This window comes from Salmo trutta, chromosome 14, assembly GCF_901001165.1.
Source record: "Salmo trutta chromosome 14, fSalTru1.1, whole genome shotgun sequence".
NCBI lineage: Eukaryota > Metazoa > Chordata > Actinopteri > Salmoniformes > Salmonidae > Salmo > Salmo trutta.
Genome location: NC_042970.1, coordinates 73466207 through 73487106, shown reverse-complemented (window position 1 = coordinate 73487106; position 20900 = coordinate 73466207). Strand labels below are relative to the sequence as shown.

At 45.6% G+C, this 20900-nt stretch overlaps 1 protein-coding gene across 4 annotated transcripts in view; it reads right to left on the bottom strand.

Annotated features, from left to right (window-relative positions):
• Positions 1–12025: 12025 nt before the first annotated feature.
• The window catches only part of LOC115147348 (phospholipid phosphatase-related protein type 5), a 54738-nt gene continuing 45863 nt past the window's right edge, over positions 12026–20900 (bottom strand). For 2 of the 4 annotated variants that reach the window (XM_029689553.1, XM_029689554.1), the window contains 5 exons: positions 17972–18092; positions 17319–17569; positions 15153–15329; positions 13368–13495; positions 12026–12894 (listed from right to left, as the gene is read on the bottom strand). In XM_029689553.1, coding sequence (XP_029545413.1) covers positions 12786–12894; positions 13368–13495; positions 15153–15329; positions 17319–17569; positions 17972–18092 — 786 coding nt within the window. In that variant the 3' untranslated portion in view covers positions 12026–12785. Of the gene's footprint in view, positions 12895–13351; positions 13496–15152; positions 15330–17318; positions 17570–17971; positions 18093–20900 lie in introns of all 4 variants that reach the window. The other 2 variants (XM_029689555.1, XM_029689556.1) reach the window with 1 other exon arrangement.

The window sequence follows — 20900 nt, the reverse complement described above, 5'->3', positions numbered from 1 at the left end:
TACCCATGGTTCTCAGCTGTGGATATTGACAGTGAGTTATGACCACGATGATGAGTGGTTATCAGTTTGTTCTATCCCTCCATCCCTGTCTCCCCCTCTATCTCAATCTCTCCTCTCATTCAGCATGTGAGGTCAAGTGTCACTCTAGTCTCTGTTGTCAAGGCTGCCAATAACCCACACAACGGCACCATGGCAACCGTTTCCAAGGTAACAAGTATTTTGTTTCTAGACACCTGGAGCTGTGCTCACACAATCTGCAATTTCTTGTAACTTTTACACATGCACTATCAACAACTTGCATAATGTATGTACATGAAATTGCTACATTTAAACACAATGCAAATTAGTAAGGAATGCTTACAGGGCATAGAAACAGTTGATGTTATGTACAGTACCTTTGTGCTAAAATATTTTGGGAGTTTTACTGCTCTAGGGATTGATCATTTACATCTCGTGGTATTGACTCAGTGTTGCAGAATTGTGATGAAAAGTCCACCTTTTTGGCTTATAGCTGTCTGGCTCCTAATAATGTGGCCACGGCTTTGTTTCATCTGTTGGGAAGAATTACAACAAGTACTGCATGCTATGTCTAGAGATGGCAGAAGAGGCTCTGGGAATGTTCTTAACCACTGCCAAAATGTGGTTTTTCGTGCGCTTTTCAGCTGCCGTGGCATCACCCAGGTGGGTGCTACAAGTCTGGCAATGGAGGAGCGGGTACTATAGAGGAACTGACCCTCAGACGCAGATGTGGTGCACTGATGAAGCCCCCCGGGCCTGTTTGTTTCTCTCTGGCTGCACCATCGATGCCCCGTCTGCTGAAGCTACACTGCCTTTCCAATCCAAACTGCCTCAACTCCCAGCCTTTCATCAGAAGCCGAATAGAGACATTCGATGTCCATCTCTACCATCTCAATTTTTATTTGTTTGTTTTGCTTTTTATGCGCTTTGAGATTATTTTCTGTAATGAAAAGCTCTGTGCAAGTTAAATTGTTATTACAAAACAATGCCATGAAATTACTAAATATACAAGGAAAGCTCATGTTGATTTATTGGAAATACATTATCAGCAATAATAATGTACTAAAATGTATTTCAACACATTTTTCCCCAACACCTCTGGCATTCTCTAATCTGCAACCATTCATCAGTTAGGGGGTGTATTTATTATGAACCAAACGAAAGCCAACACTCTGAAACAGGGAGGGACATACCTGAACTTGTCCAATAAGAAACTCTTGTTTTTGTTACAAAGGTTTTCAGTTGCAAGATATTTTGCTACAGTGTGCACTAATGAATACACCCAAGCCTTGACAATGTAGTAGCCTGGGTAGACCAGACTGAACACTGTGTTTCATTGTGAGTGCAGCATTGTCTAGTTTAACCAGGGCCGGGCTGTCAAAATATTCCCCAGATCCCTTGGTGAGATGGATGTCGGAGTAGAGTGAAGCTGCCTCTAGACACAGGTCAATTTGGGCATTTTCACCAGAAGTGGTTTAGGTTAGGATTTGGGGAGGGTGAATTGATCCTAGATCTGTGCCTAAGGGCAACTTCTATCTGGAGCTGAAACGTCAGCCACCGCAATGTAGTCCTTAAAGTTGCCCCTAGACACTGATATAAGGTTAGTTTTAGCCTTGGGAGGGAAAGCTGGTCCTAGATCAGTCTACAGTATCTGGTGCTGATATGGTATGTCAGCCACCGTGATGCAAGCCTTAACATGTCTTCATGTGTTACCGTCTCTAGCTGTCGCTGCAGACGTCAGAGTCCCACTCACAGTCCTAGCATGTGGTTATATAAATAGTGATGGGATAGAGGGGGAGACACAGGGTGGTGGTCGTGTTGTCATGGACCAGCACAGGTGAAAATACAAGGTTCCTCTTTATCCCTACACACATGTTAAGGAGTTGATTGGGCACTATAATATATAGGTGAAAAATGTATACAGGAAGTGAGTGGCCTGTGTCGTCCAGCAGCCGCTGACATGGCATGCATGCCAGAGACGGCGTGGGTTTGAATCCGGCCCACTGCCCTTTGACTCACCCTTCTCCTGTCTTTCCAACACTCTCTTCAATAAAGCTAAAAAAATAAAAAATAGAAAGGGAATATACCTCGTCCATACAAAAAAGGGGGGGAAAGTATTTTTGTTGTAATGATATAGGTCAATTGTCGATGCAATAGCTTCCACTCGGCTACGCGTATTCTCAAGCAATAACATCCACATCTGTATTATCAACCCAAGAATACCCGTGGTCGAGACAGGAGCACCGGGTCTAACCTCCCTCAATCCTGTCTTCTCCCCTCTGTCCATTCTCTCTTTATCTTTTCTTCATTCTTCACTCGTAGAATGATAGATGAGAGGGAGGGAGGGGGCAGGAGACATCTGAGAAAATGGTGGCCTGGGAAAGAAAAGTGTTGGATTAGAAAACAAACAATAACATGCACTGTACACAAAGACAGACAGAAATCGCTACCTGAAGTGAACTGGTAAACAGTTTACATTCCTCCCTTTTCTGACCTCTTCACCCCTTTTACCAAACAAGCTTTTAACCTACTGTAGCTCTCTCTCTCCCTGCCTGCCTGTCTCCTTCCCTCTCGTCCTCTCTCTCCCCCCTTTATTTTCCTCTCTTCCTGTCTCCCTCCCTCCCTCCTGCTCTCTACCTCCTCTCTGCCTGTCCCATTGCGAATAAGGCAGTCAGCATGACTCAACCACACTCTCACTTGCTAATTAGAGGCAGTGGATGTCAATCAACAGCTGAGAGTAGAAGAGGAGGAGGGGGAGAGGGAGAGATTGAATGTATCAGCACCATGGACAGCTCCCTGTGGAGCACTCAGGACTGGTTTACAAACACAAAAGGAGTTTACTCCTCTCTCTCTCTCTACCTCTACTGTTGAATTTAAGGTTTATATCTTGATTGACTGATATTCTCTCTACCAGCCCATCAATCACATGGTGTAACATGCACCTTGAATAGAGGAACATCGCCAAATGAGAGAGAGTCCCACTCTGTCAAAACTCTCACCGGCCTTCTTCCTGTCTGTCTACTTCCCCTCTCATCGTCATTGACAGGAAGTGCCAAAACAAGTCCGACACGTCAAGTATTCTGACACTATATCCCTCATTACATGGCTTATAGCTTTCTGTTTCTCTCTCTCCCTCTCTTCCGCTCTCTCTCTCTCATGTGATAGAGACTAGCAAAGAGGGTGTTTCCTGGTAGGCTATGAGAACAGCAAGCTCATCATTAAAGGAGGACATTCCTCTACATTACTGTTGGAACAGAAGCACTGCTGTCAGTATGTTGCTGCTGTTTGCCTACAGCATCAGTTCTCTTCCAGGCCCTATAGCTACTGATCCTGGAGTCAGTCACTATTCTGGAACTTTAGGGATCCGTTGACAACATGATCAATCTGTAGAAAATGTATTGTATTTTGTTCCTCATAGTTCTTGGCATCACATAGTGACAAAGAAAGAGATATTTTGTAGAAGAGGAACACCTAAGTATACAGAAGGCTAAATACACAGTAATCCCTGTTCCATAAAGACATCTTCTGACCATTGTAAATAGCAGCACCTGTTTTGTCGTCTACGTGAGAGGATTGTATATTAGGGTTTCTTTGTTTGTAGATACTGTACATCCGGTAGACCAGTTCCTCTAAGTGGAACATAGTAGGCTACTCTCAGAATGGCAGTGAACAGATTCTTTCAGCCTTATACTGCACACTATTCATTTCCCCCTCAAGTAACAGACCTTAAAGTAGCAATCGGCAGTAGAAACAATAACAAAGCTCTTTCCTCGCCCGTTTCTGTAAAAAGCTGAGGGATGGGTCTGGAGAAATGCAACCACTCTCAAATTCATTGACATAGCTTTGGAAGCAAGGACTGACCATGCAAGATATCAAAATGATAGTTTTAATCATGTTTTGGGTTCTGATGGGGTACGACAGTTGAACTAAGCTCATGAGGCATTTATTTATAAAAGTTAGGCTATATTCTTCAAGAATCAATTGGTATAGATGACTTTATAAGTCAAATAAATAGATGTAGCAACTGCTGATTTCCCTTTTAATTCTTCCCAAAAGAAAGAAATTAAATAACATTCCAAGAACAACAAAATAGCCTAACCAATAAAACACCGTAGAATAATATTCTGTGATATTGTTGACAGTTTTGACATTGCATGCTTATTTTTAATGGGACCTGTCTTTGGTTATCTATTCATCAACATATTCCTGCTTCCTTCCATCAATAAACAAAGTGGTATTCATCTATACTGAACAAAAATATAAACTCAACATGTAAAGTGTTGGTCCCATGTTTCATGAGCTGAAATAAAAGATCCCAGAATTTTTCCATATGCACAAAAAAGCTTATTTCGTTCTAATTTTGTGCACACATTTGTTTACATCCCTGTTAGTGAGGATTTCTCCTTTGCCAAGATAATCCATCCACCTGAAAAGTGTGGCATATCAAGAAACTGATTAAACAGCATGATCATTACACAGGTGCACCTTGTGCTGGGAACAATACTGGCCACTCTTAAATGTGCAGTTTTGTCACACAACACAATGCCACAGATGTCTACATTTTGAGGGAGCGCGCAATTGGTATGCTGAGCTGTTGCCAGATAGTTTCATGTTAATTTCTCTACCATAAGCTGCCTCCAACGTCGTTTTAGATCATTTGGCAGCCTCACAACCGCAGACCATGTATAACCACGCCAGCCTAGGACCTCCACATCCGGCTTCTTGACCTGCGGGATCATCTGAGACCAGGCACCCTGACAGCTGATGAAATTTAGGAGTATTTCTGTCTGTAATCATGCCCCTTTGTGGGGGAAAACTAATTCTGATTGGCTGGGCCTGGTTCTACAGCACTTCTGCCTAGTCATGTGAAATCGGGCCTATTTAGATTAGGGCCTATTTAAATGTAATGATTTCCTTATATGAACTGTAACTCAGTAAAATCGTTGAAATTGTTACATGTTGCGTTTATATTTTTGCTCAGTATAGATTTCGTTTAGAATAGCCTACCAAAAAAATATAAATTAAACTCGATACTAAGCCACTGGTGAATTGTAGCCTAAATGTCGCTACATCCGGCACGAGATGACAGGCTTAATAGCCCATAATAATAAGTGATAAACTCACCCGTCCATCGCACTTCCACCGTTGTCCCAGATCAGATATCTCGAGTCCTTACCATATAGAGTAACCATGTTTTCATTCAAAATATATCAGCGAGAAACGCCCCCCAATTAATTTCTCTTTCGCGGGTTGCATGGTTCAGGCGGTAGGGACGTTCCAAGAATCCCGGATAGCACTGATCCGAAAGCTCTAGGATAAACCAATCGGATGAACCAACGTTCGTGTCATCTCCCGGCTGATTCTGAACTGCAACCTCTCAATTCTCCGATCCCAATCCCGAAGAAAGAGCACGCCCTCCATCACTTCTAGCTCACACGCTCCTGTAGAAAATGCATAAAACCAAAAGGCTCAGTGGACTTCTTCTTCAAGCTTATTTTCCACTGAACAAGAGTGAGGAAAGTTAAATGATGTCCAACAACGACGTGTGTAGAGGTTAAATGACAGTCGGTTTGAAGTTACTGTACAACTCCATATAATGACCATTGTACTTACTAGGTTGATAAGGGGAATGGTAGCTGTGCCACTTACCTTGGCCCAGAGTGTGTCCAACTTGTGCTCTCTCTCTGCCTGCCTGCCTCGCTCTCTCTCTCTCACACACACACACACACACACACACACACACACACACACACACACACACACACACACACACACACACACACACACACACACACACACACACACACACACACACACACACACACACACACACACTCACACTCATACACACAGACACGGTTAATGGCTCCATAATCGTCCGAGGCAGACTATTTGGTAATCAGGCGACTGCAGCAAGGCAAAGACCAATATTTGTAATTTACTACGACAGATAGTAGGATATCTTTGTATTCTGTGGTTTGCATTTGGTCAGGATCAACACACGCACGTACGCACGCACGCACGCACGCACACACAGCATTAGCAGAGGAATACTAATGGTCCTGGCTGCATGGTGGTCCAGATAGAATACAATATACAATGTCGTGTGTGTGTGTGTGTGTGTGTGTGTGTGTGTGTGTGTGTGTGTGTGTGTGTGTGTGTGTGTGTGTGTGTGTGTGTGTGTGTGTGTGTGTGTGTGTGTGTGTGTGTGTGTGTGTGTGTGTGTGTGTGTGTGTGTGTGTGTGTGTGTGTGTGTGGTCCAGACTCCAGACAGACTGTGACTCCAGGGTCATAGGCATTGTGCCAGGCATACAGAGTGTGAGTCAGAGAGGAGACATCACCATAGCACCAGGAGTCGGAACACACACACATACATAAACACACACACACATTTATAAAATGGGCTAGATGAGTAGACACGTCTGCTTTTCTTTGCCAACCCGATAACTGTGGCTGCCTCCCACTAACGTGAATTCAACTTGAAATCAAAACATTTCACCATGTCATTGGATTTAGGTTAAATGTTACGTAAAAAAATCCGAAATGCCCTTCTGTTGATGACTTGCTAATCCAATCAGTTTTCCACTTTGATTCAACGTTATCACATTGATTGTTTTGGTTGAAATGGTATGGAAACAATGTTGATTCAACCAGCTTTTGCCCATTTGGTGGTGTCAAGTGTAAATTAGATGGAGAAAACTTCAGGAAGAGGGGGAGGAGGGTGGGAGAGATGAGGGGGAGGAGGGTGTGAGAGAGACATAGATAGAACGAGTAGAGAGAGAGGGATAGAGGGAGAGAGAGAGAAAGAGGGAGATAGGAGTGTGTGTGTGAGAGAGTGAGCGAGAGAGGGACAGGAGAGAGGGAGACAGTGAGAGAGAAACGAGAGAAACGGGAGAGAGGGAGAGAGGACAGTGTGTGTAGGAGAGAGAGAGAGGGACAGGAGAGAGGGAGACAGAGTGAGAGAGAAACGAGAGAAACGGGAGAGAGGGAGAGAGGACAGTGTGTGTAGGAGAGAGAGAGAGGGACAGGAGAGAGGGAGACAGAGTGAGAGAGAAAGAGAGAAACGAGAGAGAGGGAGAGAGGACAGTGTGTGTAGGAGAGAGAGAGAGGGACAGGAGAGAGGGAGACAGAGTGAGAGAGAAACGAGAGAAATGGGAGAGAGGGAGAGAGGACAGTGTGTGTAGGAGAGAGAGAGAGGGACAGGAGAGAGGGAGACAGAGTGAGAGAGAAACGAGAGAAACGGGAGAGAGGGAGAGAGGACAGTGTGTGTAGGAGAGAGAGAGAGGGACAGGAGAGAGGGAGACAGAGTGAGAGAGAAACGAGAGAAACGGGAGAGAGGGAGAGAGGACAGTGTGTGTAGGAGAGAGAGAGAGGGACAGGAGAGAGGGAGACAGAGTGAGAGAGAAACAAGAGAAACGGGAGAGAGGGAGAGAGGACAGTGTGTGTAGGAGAGAGAGAAGCAGGTGCATCACTAATGTCTTTTTAAAAAGGTTACAGCATGGCACTCCTCTTTTCTAATGGGGCGCCGATTGTGCTTGAGAGGCAATTTCCGGAGAAGATGATGGGGCTACAAGAGAGTGCTGGGAGTTCTCAGTGTGTGTGTGTGACTTGGTGTGTGATAGAGAGAGAAAATGTGTGTAGATAGGCCAGTTTGCATCTGTCAGCATTTTTTGAAGAATTATTGTAGCCTATCAATTCATTTATTTGAAAAATGCTGTACATAATATCAGCCGGCTGTTCCAAACACCCATTCTCAGCATTTTGTCAAATATCACATTTCCAAATTGAGTCTAAATTCATCAAAACAAGTACTACTCTCATTACAGAAAGGAACGCTAAATAACACAAATCAGCTTTTAAAAAAAAAATCAAACTGTGACAAGTGCATTTTCCTCTCAATAAATGACAAGTGAGGTAAATGTCGCCACCATGTGGCTGAAGAACACACAGTTTGAGATGGACTGTTCCATGAGATCGAATGATTTGTTTGGAACAAATTTGTCCAATATAAACAGCAACATTCGCTCACATATTTTATTTGAAGAGAAACTGTGCCTTTATTTCTTTAAAGGGGCAAACTGCGATTGCTACATCCATTTTTTGGACATTTAAAATAAGAATATACACCCATTGATTCTTGAAAAATATAACTTTATTAATGCCTCACAAGCTTAGTTACATTTTCAAACCCCACCAGAACCAAAAATATAAGCTTGTTTTATTCCTTTATTTGTAAAAAAAAAAAAATGCAATGATTAACACTGTAGGGCCTCAAAACATGTTTAAAACTATCAGTTTGAGCTCATGGAATTTGAGAGTGAGTTCATTTCTCCATCCCTCAGCTATTTACCAAAATAGTGGCGGGGAGGTCGCTTTGTTGTTGTTGGAACTGCAGATACACCTCTCTTTCAGGGAGAAATATGTTCATACAACACTAGGTGAAGCATTGCACCATACTGGATTGCTTTTCTCAGAGTCCTTGCATTTCTTTTTGCTAAATTCTACTAGGAATCTCCATGAGTTAGAGTGGAATCATTCTAGAAATGATACCCTCAGGGCTTAATCATATAAACATGGAATTGTTGAGAAGAATACGCTTTCTTCCAACCAGAGCTTCCAACAGCGCGGTGAAAATAACGAGAGCTTGTCAACCTTGGTATAGCAATAGGCATTTATTTTTCGGACAAATCTATACAAAATAGAGGATACATCCTAATATGAATACAACATTATGATGAGTACCGTCTTCATGGAGACGGCTTTGTAAGGGGTTCTCAACGAGTCCTCAGAATGCCTGAAGAACCACTAAGTTATGATGACTGCATAGTTATGGTAGGAGTATATGACAGCCAGGGAACCCTAAAAAAAAAGTTTGGATCACCACATGAACAGTTAGGGTGTTGTGTTTTTCAGACACACACACACACACACACACACACACACACACACACACACACACACACACACACACACACACACACACACACACTTCAGTCAGTCACTCAAGTTGAGTCAATTGTTGATCACTGACTGTGTGTTAACAATGCGACTGTTATAGAATGTCACTTCATCTCTCTCTTTATGCTACAATCCAGCTAAAGTTAGATGTTTGCTACTCTTGCTCTTAACAGACAGTTTCAGGATGTTTGATGCTCTTGTTAGCATGACTGATATAACATACAGTATAACATAATCAAACACAACAAGAAACCTGTATACCTTTAAGACATGATACACTCTTGTTCCAGTGTTCTAACTAGACTGGAGAGAGAATGGAGGGAGTAAAGGTGAAAGAGAGAATGAACGAGGGATCTAGATAGAGTGGTGAATATGGAAGAGAACAGGTACAGTACAGATGTTGACCTGGAAAAGACGGGGTTGAAGAGAACAGGTACAGTACAGATGTTGACCTGGAAAAGACGGGGTTGAAGAGAGGAGGTACAGTACAGATGTTGACCTGGAAAAGACGGGGTTGAAGAGAACAGGTACAGTACAGATGTTGACCTGGAAAAGACGGGGTTGAAGAGAGGAGGTACAGTACAGATGTTGACCTTGAAAAGACGGGGTTGAAGAGAAGCCTGGACTCCCAAGTGAACATTGTTCCATTTCACTTTTGTTACAACAGATCGATAGTTTGATTTCAGGCCATTTAAGGAGAAGGAGAAGTATGAAAGGGGAAAGTGATGACAATGGGGATGAAGAGGAGCAGGAGGAAGAGGAGCAGGAAGAAGAGAGCAGCGTCTGTGTAAACGGACAGCAGAAAAACTGCCATGCTAAGTGAAAGAGTGAACCACACTGACCTAGCAGCAACATTTCGCTTCATAAATATAAAAACGATAGAAATACATCAACAAGTAAACAAACCAGAAAAGTCCACTTCAATAGTGATAATGAATTACAGGTAGCCTGTCCACTTCAATAGTGATAATGAATGACAGGTAGCCAGTCCACTTCAATAGTGATAATGAATGACAGGTAGCCAGTCCACTTCAATAGTGATAATGAATTACAGGTAGCCTGTCCACTTCAATAGTGATAATGAATTACAGGTAGCCAGTCCACTTTAATAGTGATAATGAATGACAGGTAGCCAGTCCACTTCAATAGTGATAATGAATTACAGGTAGCCTGTCCACTTCAATAGTGATAATGAATTACAGGTAGCCTGTCCACTTCAGTATTGATAATGAATGTATATTTGAAGAAACATATCAAATGTATATTCCAGAATGTAGGAAAGTTATTGGGTGTTAGTAACTGGGCTGTTGCATCGTGACGTCTTGAGGGTTGTTTGAGCTATTCATGTCTGTTTGGTAACATTTTATCCACCTGTATAATAACAGTAATGTAATCATATGTTGTTACAGTATATCCAGTTGAATGTTACTCCGTATCAGATGAGAGAAAACAACATCACATTACTATAGTGTGAAGCTACAGGATAGACTAGTATTTAACTAAACTAAATATCCCCCAAAACACAAAATACACAACATATACTTAATCATATATAAGCATATACGCCTCTGGTAGTTAAACTGCGCCATCACCATCATCTGCAAAAGTACATCCTCTTTCACCACGTAAAAATATTTAAAAATCTTCTTAACCGTTCTTATTCCTTTGTCCTGGTTATTTTTCCTGAGTTTTACAAACAGCTCCTTTGATTCCATCGTTCAGTCACTGAGGACTTACAGTACCAGTCAAAAGCTTGGACACACCTACTCATTCAAGGGTTTTTCTTGCTTTTTACTCTTTTCTACATTGTAGAATAATAGTGAAGACATCAAAACTGTGGAATAACATATGGAATCATGTAGTAACCAACAAAGTGTTAAACAAATCAAAATATATTTTATATTTGAGATTCTTCAAAGTAGCCACCCTTTGCCTTGATGACAGCTTTGCACACTTTTGACATTCCCTCAACCAGCTTCATGAGGTAGTCACCTGGAATGCATTTCAATTAACAGGTGTGCCTTCTAAAAAGTTAATTTCTGGAATTTCTTTCCTTCTTAATATGTTTGAGCCAATCAGTTGTGTTGTGACAAGGTAGGGGTGGTATACAGACGATAGCCCTATTTGGTAAAAGACTAAGTCCATATTATAGCAAGAACAGCTCAAATAAGCAAAGAGAAACGACAGTCCATCATTACTTGAAGACATGATCGTCAGTCAATACGGAACATTTCAAGAACTTTGAAAGTTTATTCAAGCGCAGTCGCAAAAACCATCAAGCGCTGTGATGAAACTTGCTCTCATTTGGACCGCCACAGGAAAGGAAGACCAAGAGTTACCTCTGCTGCAGAGGATAAGTTCATTACCAGCTTCAGAAATTGCAGCCCAAATAAATGCTTCACAGAGTTCAAGTAACAGACACATCTCAACATGAATTGCTGCAAAGAAACCACTACTAAAGGACACCAATAATAAGAGACTTGCTTGGGCCAAGAAATATGAGCAATAGACATTAGACCGGTGGAAATCTGTCCTTTGGTCTGATGAGTCCAAATTTGAGATTTTTGGTTCCAACCGCCGTGTCTTCGTGAAACGCACACACTTAACCAGCATGGCTACCACAGCATTCTGTAGCGATACGCCATTGCTGATTTTCAACAGGACAATGACCCAACACACCTCCAGGCTGTGTAAGGCCTATTTGACCAAGAAGGAGATGGTTTGGGATGAGTTGGACCGCAGAGTGAAGTAAAAAGCAGCCAACATGTGCTCAGCTTATGTGGGAACTCCTTCAAGATTGTTGGAAATGCATTCCAGGTGAAGCTGGTTGAGAGAATGCCAAGAGTGTGCAAAGCTGTCATCAAGGTAAATGGTGGCTACTTTGAAGAATTTCAAATATAAAATATATTTAGATTTGTTTAAAACATTTTTGGTTACTACATGATTCCATATGTGTTATTTTATAGTTTTGATGTCTTCACTATTATTCTACAATGTAGAAAATAGTAAAAATAAAGAGAACCCCTTGAATGAGTAAGTGTGTCCAAACTTTTGACTGGTACTGTATATTGATCTCATCTTTCCACTGTGTTTTTAACATTTTTATCCACCGTGCCCTTCTTTCTGTGTCGTTCAACCACTGTTTAGTGTTCTCTGTCTGTACATTAAAGTAGAGTAGTAGAGTGGAGACAAAACAATAGAACTGTGACGAAGGAAAAGGTACTGTAATTGCTTCCACAGCTCTTAGTAGTCTTGGCTTTGATGAGCTTGTATTTGTACACCACTGGGTCATCTTGGGAAAAAATCTAAAGAGTAGGAGGCAAAAAACGACTTTTGATGAACAATGTCGAGACAGACAGAGGGAAAGGACGCCATATCCGATCAAATCCGTTTCGCCCGCAGAGGACTTAGCCGGTTACCATGGCCATGGCCTGGGTTGTCTCCATGGTGATGGAGACTAACCACAGATCTAGGATCAGACTCCCCTTACCCCCAACCCTAACCATACAAGGATGACAAGATATTTGACCATGTATTAATGGTTAGGGTAAACTTCTACCTACTTCAGGGTCATATTCGTTACTGCACACCGTAGCAAAATGTTTTGCAACGGAAAACGAAAACAAGCCTTTCTTATTGGACAAGTCCAGGTAGTCCCGCCCAGGTAAGGTTGTTTTGAGGTTGGATCTGGGTGATTTAGGTTCTAGGTTCCATGTTCTAGACCTGGGTGGAGAACGAGCGTAGGAGAGGGGGCCGCCCCTCAGGGTGGGCGGGGCAGGGGGCGTGGTGCTCGGAGATGGAGGGCAGGTCTAGACTTCGCTGGAGATGAAGCGCCGCGAGGGGAGGAGCACATCGGGAGGGGCGGGGCACAGGTATGGCTGATGGTCATGTGATCTCAGTGTACGGTAGTCTTGGAACCTGGGGGAGGGGAGAGAGAAGGAGAGAACAAGGTTAGGAGGCAAGAAGGATAGGAATGTGTTAAAGAATTAGAAGTACAGGGTGACAGAGGGAAATAATACAAATGGGATTGGAAGATTTAAAGAGGTCTGTGTTGGGAGGGGATGGGACAAGGTTTAGACAGATCGGGTTTCATAAAGCTGGAAAAGAGGATATTATTATTGAACAGTATAATCTATTTTAACTTGATTTCTCCCGGTTAATCATAAGGGATATGAGGGTTAACCAGGCGAGAGAACACATATAGCAACCAAACCAATAAACTAAAGAGACCCATAACAAAATACCCTTCTTGTAAGAATGAATATGAACGAATGAATTGATTGAATTCACATTCATATTTGAATTCATATTTACAAGAGATTTGAGCATGGCTCATTTTATGAGAACACTTTCCCCTGTGACCCCCAGCCCTTACCTGAGGGCAACTTAACTTTTCAAGTGGACTCTCCACGCGAGGTAGGGTGGACAGCGGCATGCCGTGGGGGGGCTGAGGGCGCTGGGGGGGCTGCGGGGGCAGGGCTGACGCCGTCTGCTGGAAGTTGTTGATCACACATGTCACCTGGTAGAGAGAGGTGGAGATTGAAAGAGGGATGGAAAGAGAGACAGAGAGAGAGAATGAGAGCGATAGATGTAGAGAGAAGGGGTAGGGAGAGAAGGAAAGAGAGAGTAGGAGAGAGAGAGAGAGAGAGAGAGCCTGTAAAAATGTGCTGCCAAAGACAAGTTATTTAAAGTGATGTAAATTGAAACATTGCAGCTCTAACTTGAAACTGAATAGGTAATGCACAAAATCCCCAATGTCCCCATCCCCACCCGTACACCCATCATTACCCCCATCTCCCCATCTAGCCTTCATCCCCACCCCCATCCCCACCCGTACACCCACCATTACCCCCATCTCCCCATCTAGCCTTCATCCCCACCCCCATCCCCACCCGTACACCCACCATTACCCCCATCTCCCCATGTAGCCTTCGTCCCCACCCGTACACCCACCATTACCCCCATCTCCCCATCTAGCCTTCAGCCCCACCCCTACACCCACCATTACCCCATCTCCCCATCTAGCCTTCATACCCACCCCCATCCCCACCCCTACACCCACCATTACCCCCATCTCCCCATCTAGCCTTCATCCCCACCCCCATCCCCACCCGTACACCCACCATTACCCCCATCTCCCCATCTAGCCTTCATCCCCACCCCCATCCCCACCCGTACACCCACCATTACCCCCATCTCCCCATCTAGCCTTCAGCCCCACCCGCCTCCCCACCCGTACACCCACCATTACCCCCATCTCCCCATCTAGCCTTCATCCCCACCCCTACACCCACCATTACCCCCATCTCCCCATGTAGCCTTCATCCCCACCCCCATCCCCACCCCTACACCCACCATTACCCCCATCTCCCCATCTAGCCTTCAGCCCCACCCCTACACCCACCATTACCCCCATCTCCCCATCTAGCCTTCAGCCCCACCCCTACACCCACCATTACCCCCATCTCCCCATGTAGCCTTCATCCCCACCCGTACACCCACCATTACCCCCATCTCCCCATCTAGCCTTCAGCCCCACCCCTACACCCACCATTACCCCCATCTCCCCATGTAGCCTTCATCCCCACCCGTACACCCACCATTCCCCCCATCTCCCCATCTAGCCTTCATCCCCACCCGTACACCCACCATTACCACCATCTCCCCATGTAGCCTTCATCCCCACCCCCATCCCCACCCCTACACCCACCATTACCCCCATCTCCCCATGTAGCCTTCATCCCCACCCGTACACCCACCATTACCCCCATCTCCCCATGTAGCCTTCATCCCCACCCGTACACCCACCATTACCCCCATCTCCCCATCTAGCCTTCATCCCCACCCCTACACCCACCATTACCCCCATCTCCCCATCTAGCCTTCATCCCCACCCCTACACCCACCATTACCCCCATCTCCCCATCTAGCCTTCATCCCCACCTCTACTCCCACAGTCCCTTCACTAGGAAGACAGCGATGGCCCCTCCAGTCAGGTATCCAACCAGGACGTTACCGACCCCCTACCCACCACCCCTACCCCCCACCTCCAGCCACCACCCCTACCCACCACCCCTACCCCCCACCTCCACCCACCACCCCTACCCGCCACCCCTACCCGCCACCCCTACCCACCACCCCTACCCCCACTTCTACCACCTCCCCAGTCCCCTCACCAGGAAGGCAGCGATGGCCCCTCCGGTCAGGTATCCAGCCAGGACGTCACCCCAATGGTTCCTGTACTCCGTGACCCTCACCACCCCCACCAGCACAGCCAGGGACAGGAGGGTCAGACACAGGGTGGGCTTGGTCAGCCGGGTGCCCTTTGTACGGAACACCAGCGTCACGTACATCTGAAACACACACACAGAAAGTAATAGTTCATTTAAAAGCTACTCTGCAGACACACACACACAGAGGTGGAAGTTAAGATGCAAGCAGAGATATAAAGTCTAGATATACAGTACCTCCACAGAAGTGAACACAGAGCTATAAAGGCTAGATATGCAGTACCTCCACAGAAGCACACACAGAGCTATAAAGTCTAAATATACAGTACCTCCACAGAAGCACACACAGAGCTATACAGTCTAGATATACAGTAACTCCACAGAAGCACACACAGAGCTATGGAGTTTAGATATACCTCCACAGACGTACACACAGATATACAAGTCTAAATATACAGTACCTCCACAGAAGCAGACAGAGCTATAGAGTCTAGATATACAGCACCTCCACAGAAGCACACACAGATATATAAATTCTAGATATACCCTCTATCTCAACATAAGCACATAGAAATGTACAGAAACATACAACATACAAGGTTTTACTGCTAACCTACAAAGCATTACATGGGCTTGCTCCTACTTATCTTTTCGATTTGGTCCTGCCGTACATACCTACACGTACGCTACGGTCACAAGACGCAGGCCTCCTAATTGTCCCTAGAATTTCTAAGCAAACAGCTGGAGGCAGGGCTTTCTCCTATAGAGCTCCATTTTTATGGAATAGTCTGCCTACCCATGTGAGAGATGCAGACTCGGTCTCAACCTTTAAGTCTTTACTGAAGACTCATCTCTTCAGTGGGTCCTATGATTGAGTGTAGTCTGGCCCAGGAGTGTGAAGGTGAACGGAAAGGCTCTGGAGCAACGAACCGCCCTTGCTGTCTCTGCCTGACCGGTTCCTCTCTCTCCACTGGGATTCTCTGCCTCTAACCCTATTACAGGGGCTGAGTCACTGGCTTACTGGTGCTCTTCCATGCCGTCCCTAGGAGGGGTGCGTCACTTGAGTGGGTTGAGTCACTGATGTGGTCTTCCTGTCTGGGTTGGCGCCCCCCCTTGGGTTGTGCCGTGGCGGAGATCTTTGTGGGCTATACTCGGCCTTGTCTCAGGATGGTAAGTTGGTGGTTGAAGATATCCCTCTAGTGGTGTGGGGGCTGTGCTTTGGCAAAGTGGGTGGGGTTATATCCTTCCTGTTTGGCCCTGTCCGGGGGTATCGTTGGATGGGGTCACAGTGTCTCCCGACCCCTCCTGTCTCAGCCTCCAGTATTTATGCTGCAGTAGTTTATGTGTCGGGGGGCTAGGGTCAGTCTGTTATATCTGGAGTATTTCTCCTGTCTTATCCGGTGTCCTGTGTGAATTTAAGTATGCTCTCTCTAATTCTCTCTTTCTCTCGGAGGAGGACCTGAGCCCTAGGACCATGCCTCAGGACTACCTGACATGATGACTCCTTGCTGTCCCCAGTCCACCTGGCCGTGCTGCGGCTCCAGTTTCAACTGTTCTGCCTGCGGCTATGGAACCCTGACCTGTTCACCGGACGTGCTACCTGTCCCAGACCTGCTGTTTTCAACTCTCTAGAGACAGCAGGAGCGGTAGAGATACTCTCAATGATCGGCTATGAAAAGCCAACTGACATTTACTCTTGAGGTGCTGACTTGTTACACCCTCGACAACTGTGAATATTATTATTTGACCATGCTGGTCATTTATGAACATTTGAACATCTTGGCCATGTTCTGTTATAATCTCCACCCGGCACAGCCAGAAGAGGACTGGCCACCCCTCATAGCCTGGTTCCTCTCTAGGTTTCTTCCTAGGTTTTGGCCTTTCTAGGGAGTTTTTCCTAGCCACCGTGCTTCTACACCTGCATTGCTTGCTGTTTGGGGATTTAGGCTGGGTTTCTGTACAGTACTTTGAGATCAGCTGATGTAAGAAGGGCTATATAAATAATTTGATTTGATTTGATTCACACTTCAAAACACTGATATCAGAAAACATATCTATTCTTCCCGGTGTCACACTTTATTCCTTCCCCTCTAACTTCCCCCTAGTTCATACCACTGTGTAGACAGCAGAGTAGATGCTGAGGGCCGCGTCCTTGGAGGGGAAGGACTTGCGTGCGGACGCCACCAGGTAGGGGTTCCCGGTGCAGGCGCGACGCTCTGTGATGTACTGCATGGGGGACTGGCAGCCCAAGACTGTGTAGTTGGGGCGGCAGGCAGACAGGAAGTGAGGGGTCTGGTTTCCTGTCACCACCTGGCCTGCGTTGGCGAAGATGGTGGTGGCGAAGAGGCCAAAGGAGTAGACGCCTGAGGGGGTGGAGGAGGAGAAGGGGGGTGGAGGAGGTGGAGGGTGAGGGGAGAGGATGGGGGAGGAGAGAGAGAGGGATAGGAAGAGAGGGAGAGGAAAAGGGAGAAATAGAGAGACAGACGAGAGGGCAGAGAGAGATAAAACCCTTCATTCTATGCTGAATGACAGTAGTGAGGCAGCATGCCCAATATACACCAGGTTCAATATGGTCTAATGTACAGTGGGATCTAGAAGAAAAATAAATGCACACCTATTAAGGCGAGGTGCTGGCTGGCGGAGTAGAAAACTAGAAAATACTCTAGGAGCAAAAATGTAATATCCAACGTTTCCACAGCCAAGCTGTCTTCATCAGGGTATAATGATATGAATCATGTACAGTGGGACCTATAGGCGAGGCTCACCCAGGAAGCGTACTATCCTGCGGAGGAGGGGGTTGAAGTAACAGCAGTCAGCCGTCACAATGGTCTTCTCCTGAGCCCCCTCCGCTTTCACAAAGAACGTTGTCACCTCTCCAATCAGAATCTACAGACAGACGGACAGATGGACAGAGAGAATGGCAGAGAGGTTAGTGTAAAACACCGAAAGAGCTACGAGCAAATCCAAACCCACTAGTTAAGAATGGTCTCCTGTATTTGTTCACAGTATATTCAGTTCTTGTATATGGCATTATTTATGGCTAGTTTCAGCCAGCCACAGTAACCTATGAGGTCATACACTATTAAGAGTACAACAAAAGGAAGTATTCCATTCTGTTACAACTTTACGTACGTATGTGCGTGTGTGTGTGTGTGTGTGTGTGTGTGGGTGTGTGTGTCTCTGTTTACCGCTCCATAGCTCCATAGGGCCATGTAGTGGCAGAGGTCTGGGTCTTCTAATCATCTGTCAGAGTGTGAGAGTCACACTTGAAGGCTTGGCTGTCGTGAATAGCAGAGGAGAAGTGAGGGGAGGAGACGGGAGGAGACAAGAGGAGAGGAGGAGCTTTGTAGGTTCCTTGATCCTTCCCTTGTGATGTCAGACTATCTGAAGTAATGTGAAAGCTGTGCAAGAGCGAGAACGATGTTTTTCAGATAGAAGGAACAGTATCTAGCATCAGAGAACACTCTTTTCAGGGATTCCCAAACTCTTTAGATACATTTTTCAAAAGCCTGGATGAATGCTGTCGTTCAATTAAATCTGATTACATACTGATCTAAACACATAATCTGTCTCTCTCTCTCCCCCTCTCTCTCCCTCTCCCCCTCTCTCTCCTCTCCCCCTCTCTCCCCCTCTCTCTCCCTCAAAAGCCTGGATGAATGCTGTAGTTCAATAAAATATCATTACATTTTTACATTTACATTTGTCATTTAGCAGACGCTCTTATCCAGAGCGACTTACAAATTGGTGCATTCACCTTATGATATCCAGTGGAACAACCACTTTACAATAGAACATCTATATCTTTTTGGGGGGGAGGGTAGGGGTGGAGGGTTAGAAGGATTACTTAATCCTATCCCAGGTATTCCTTAAAGAGGTGGGGTTTCAGGTGTCTCCGGAAGGTGGTGATTGACTCCGCTGTCCTGGTGTCGTGAGGGAGCTTACATACTGATCTAAACACATCATCTGCCATGTAGAACCCTTTACACAGAGGGTTCTACATGGAACCCAAAAGAGTTCTACCTGGAACCAAAAGGGGTTCTACCTGGAACCAAAAAAGGTTATTCAAAGGGTTCTCCTATGGGGACAGCCGAAGAACCCTTTTAGGGTCTAGATAGCACCTTGTTTTCTAATAGTGTTCAGTATGCGGTGAGATTTAGCTATATGTAGCATTTTAGCATCCCACGCTCCTACTGCACCTTTCATATTGCATGATCATCTACCCTACATCATCGGTCTCTCTCTGTCAAAGGGTCCTGTGATCATCGTAGGGGCTCAGCAGTATTCTGATCAGAGCTGTATGGAGGATCTAACAGGGGTTAGGGAGATAAAGGGCTTGAGTGTGAGTATGTGTCAAAGGGGAGGTCTCTGTGTGTGTGTGTGTGTGTGTGTGTGTGTGTGTGTGTGTGTGTGTGTGTGTGTGTGTGTGTGTGTGTGTGTGTGTGTGTGTGTGTGTGTGTGTGATCAAATGAGAGATTGTGTGTGTGTGTGTGTGATCAAATGAGAGGTTGTGTGTGTGTGATCAAATGAGAGGTTGTGTGTGTGTGTGTGTGTGTGTGTGTGTGTGTGTGTGTGTGTGTGTGTGTGTGTGTGTGTGTGTGTGTGTGTGTGTGTGTGTGTGTGTGTGTGTGTGTGTGTGTGTGTGTGATCAGATGAGAGGTTGTGTGTGTGTGTGTGTGATCAGATGAGAGGTTGTATGTGTGTGTGTGTGTGTGATCAGATGAAAGGTTGTGTGTGTGTGTGTGTGTGTGAGATCAGATGAGAGGTTGTGTGTGTGTGTGATCAAATGAGAGGTTGTGTGTGTGTGATCAAATGAGAGGTTGTGTGTGTGTGTGTGTGTGTGTGTGATCAGATGAGAGGTTGTGTGTGTGTGTGTGTGTGATCAGATGAGAGGTTGTATGTGTGTGTGTGTGTGTGATCAGATGAAAGGTTGTGTGTGTGTGTGTGTGTGTGTGTGTGAGAGATCAGATGAGAGGTTGTGTGTGTGTGTGTGTGAGATCAGATGAGAGGTTGTGTGTGTGTGTGTGTGTGTGTGTGTGTGTGTGTGTGTGTGTGTGTGTGTGTGTGTGTGTGTGTGTGAGAGCGGTGAAGCAGGGATGTGAGGAAGTGAGTGGTGAAGCAGGGTAGGGGGGAAGTGAGTGGTGAAGCAGGAATGTGAGGAAGTGAGTGGTGAAGCAGGGATGTGAGGAAGTGAGCGGTGAAGCAGGGGGGTGAGGAAGTGAGCGGTGAAGCAGGGATGTGAGGAAGTGAGCGGAGAAGCAGGGATGTGAGGAAGTGAATTATGAAGCAGGGATGTGAGGAAGTGAGCGGTGAAGCAGGGTGGTCAGGAAGTGAGTGGTGAAGCAGGGATGTGAGGAAGTGAGTGGGGAAGTAGGGAAGTGAGGAACTGAGTGGTGAAGCAGGAATGTGAGGAAGTGAGTGGTGAAGCAAGGCTGTGAGGAAGTGAATGGTGAAGCAGGGAAGTGAGGAACTGAGTGGTGAAGCAGGAATGTGAGGAAGTGAGTGGTGAAGCAGGGATGTGAGGAAGTGAATTATGAAGCAGGGATGTGAGGAAGTGAGCGGTGAAGCAGGGTGGTGAGGAAGTGAGTGGTGAAGCAGGGATGTGAGGAAGTGAGTGGGGAAGCAGGGTGGGGGGAAGTGAGTGGTGAAGCAGGGTGGGGGGAAGTGAGTGGTGAAGCAGGGATGTGAGGAAGTGAG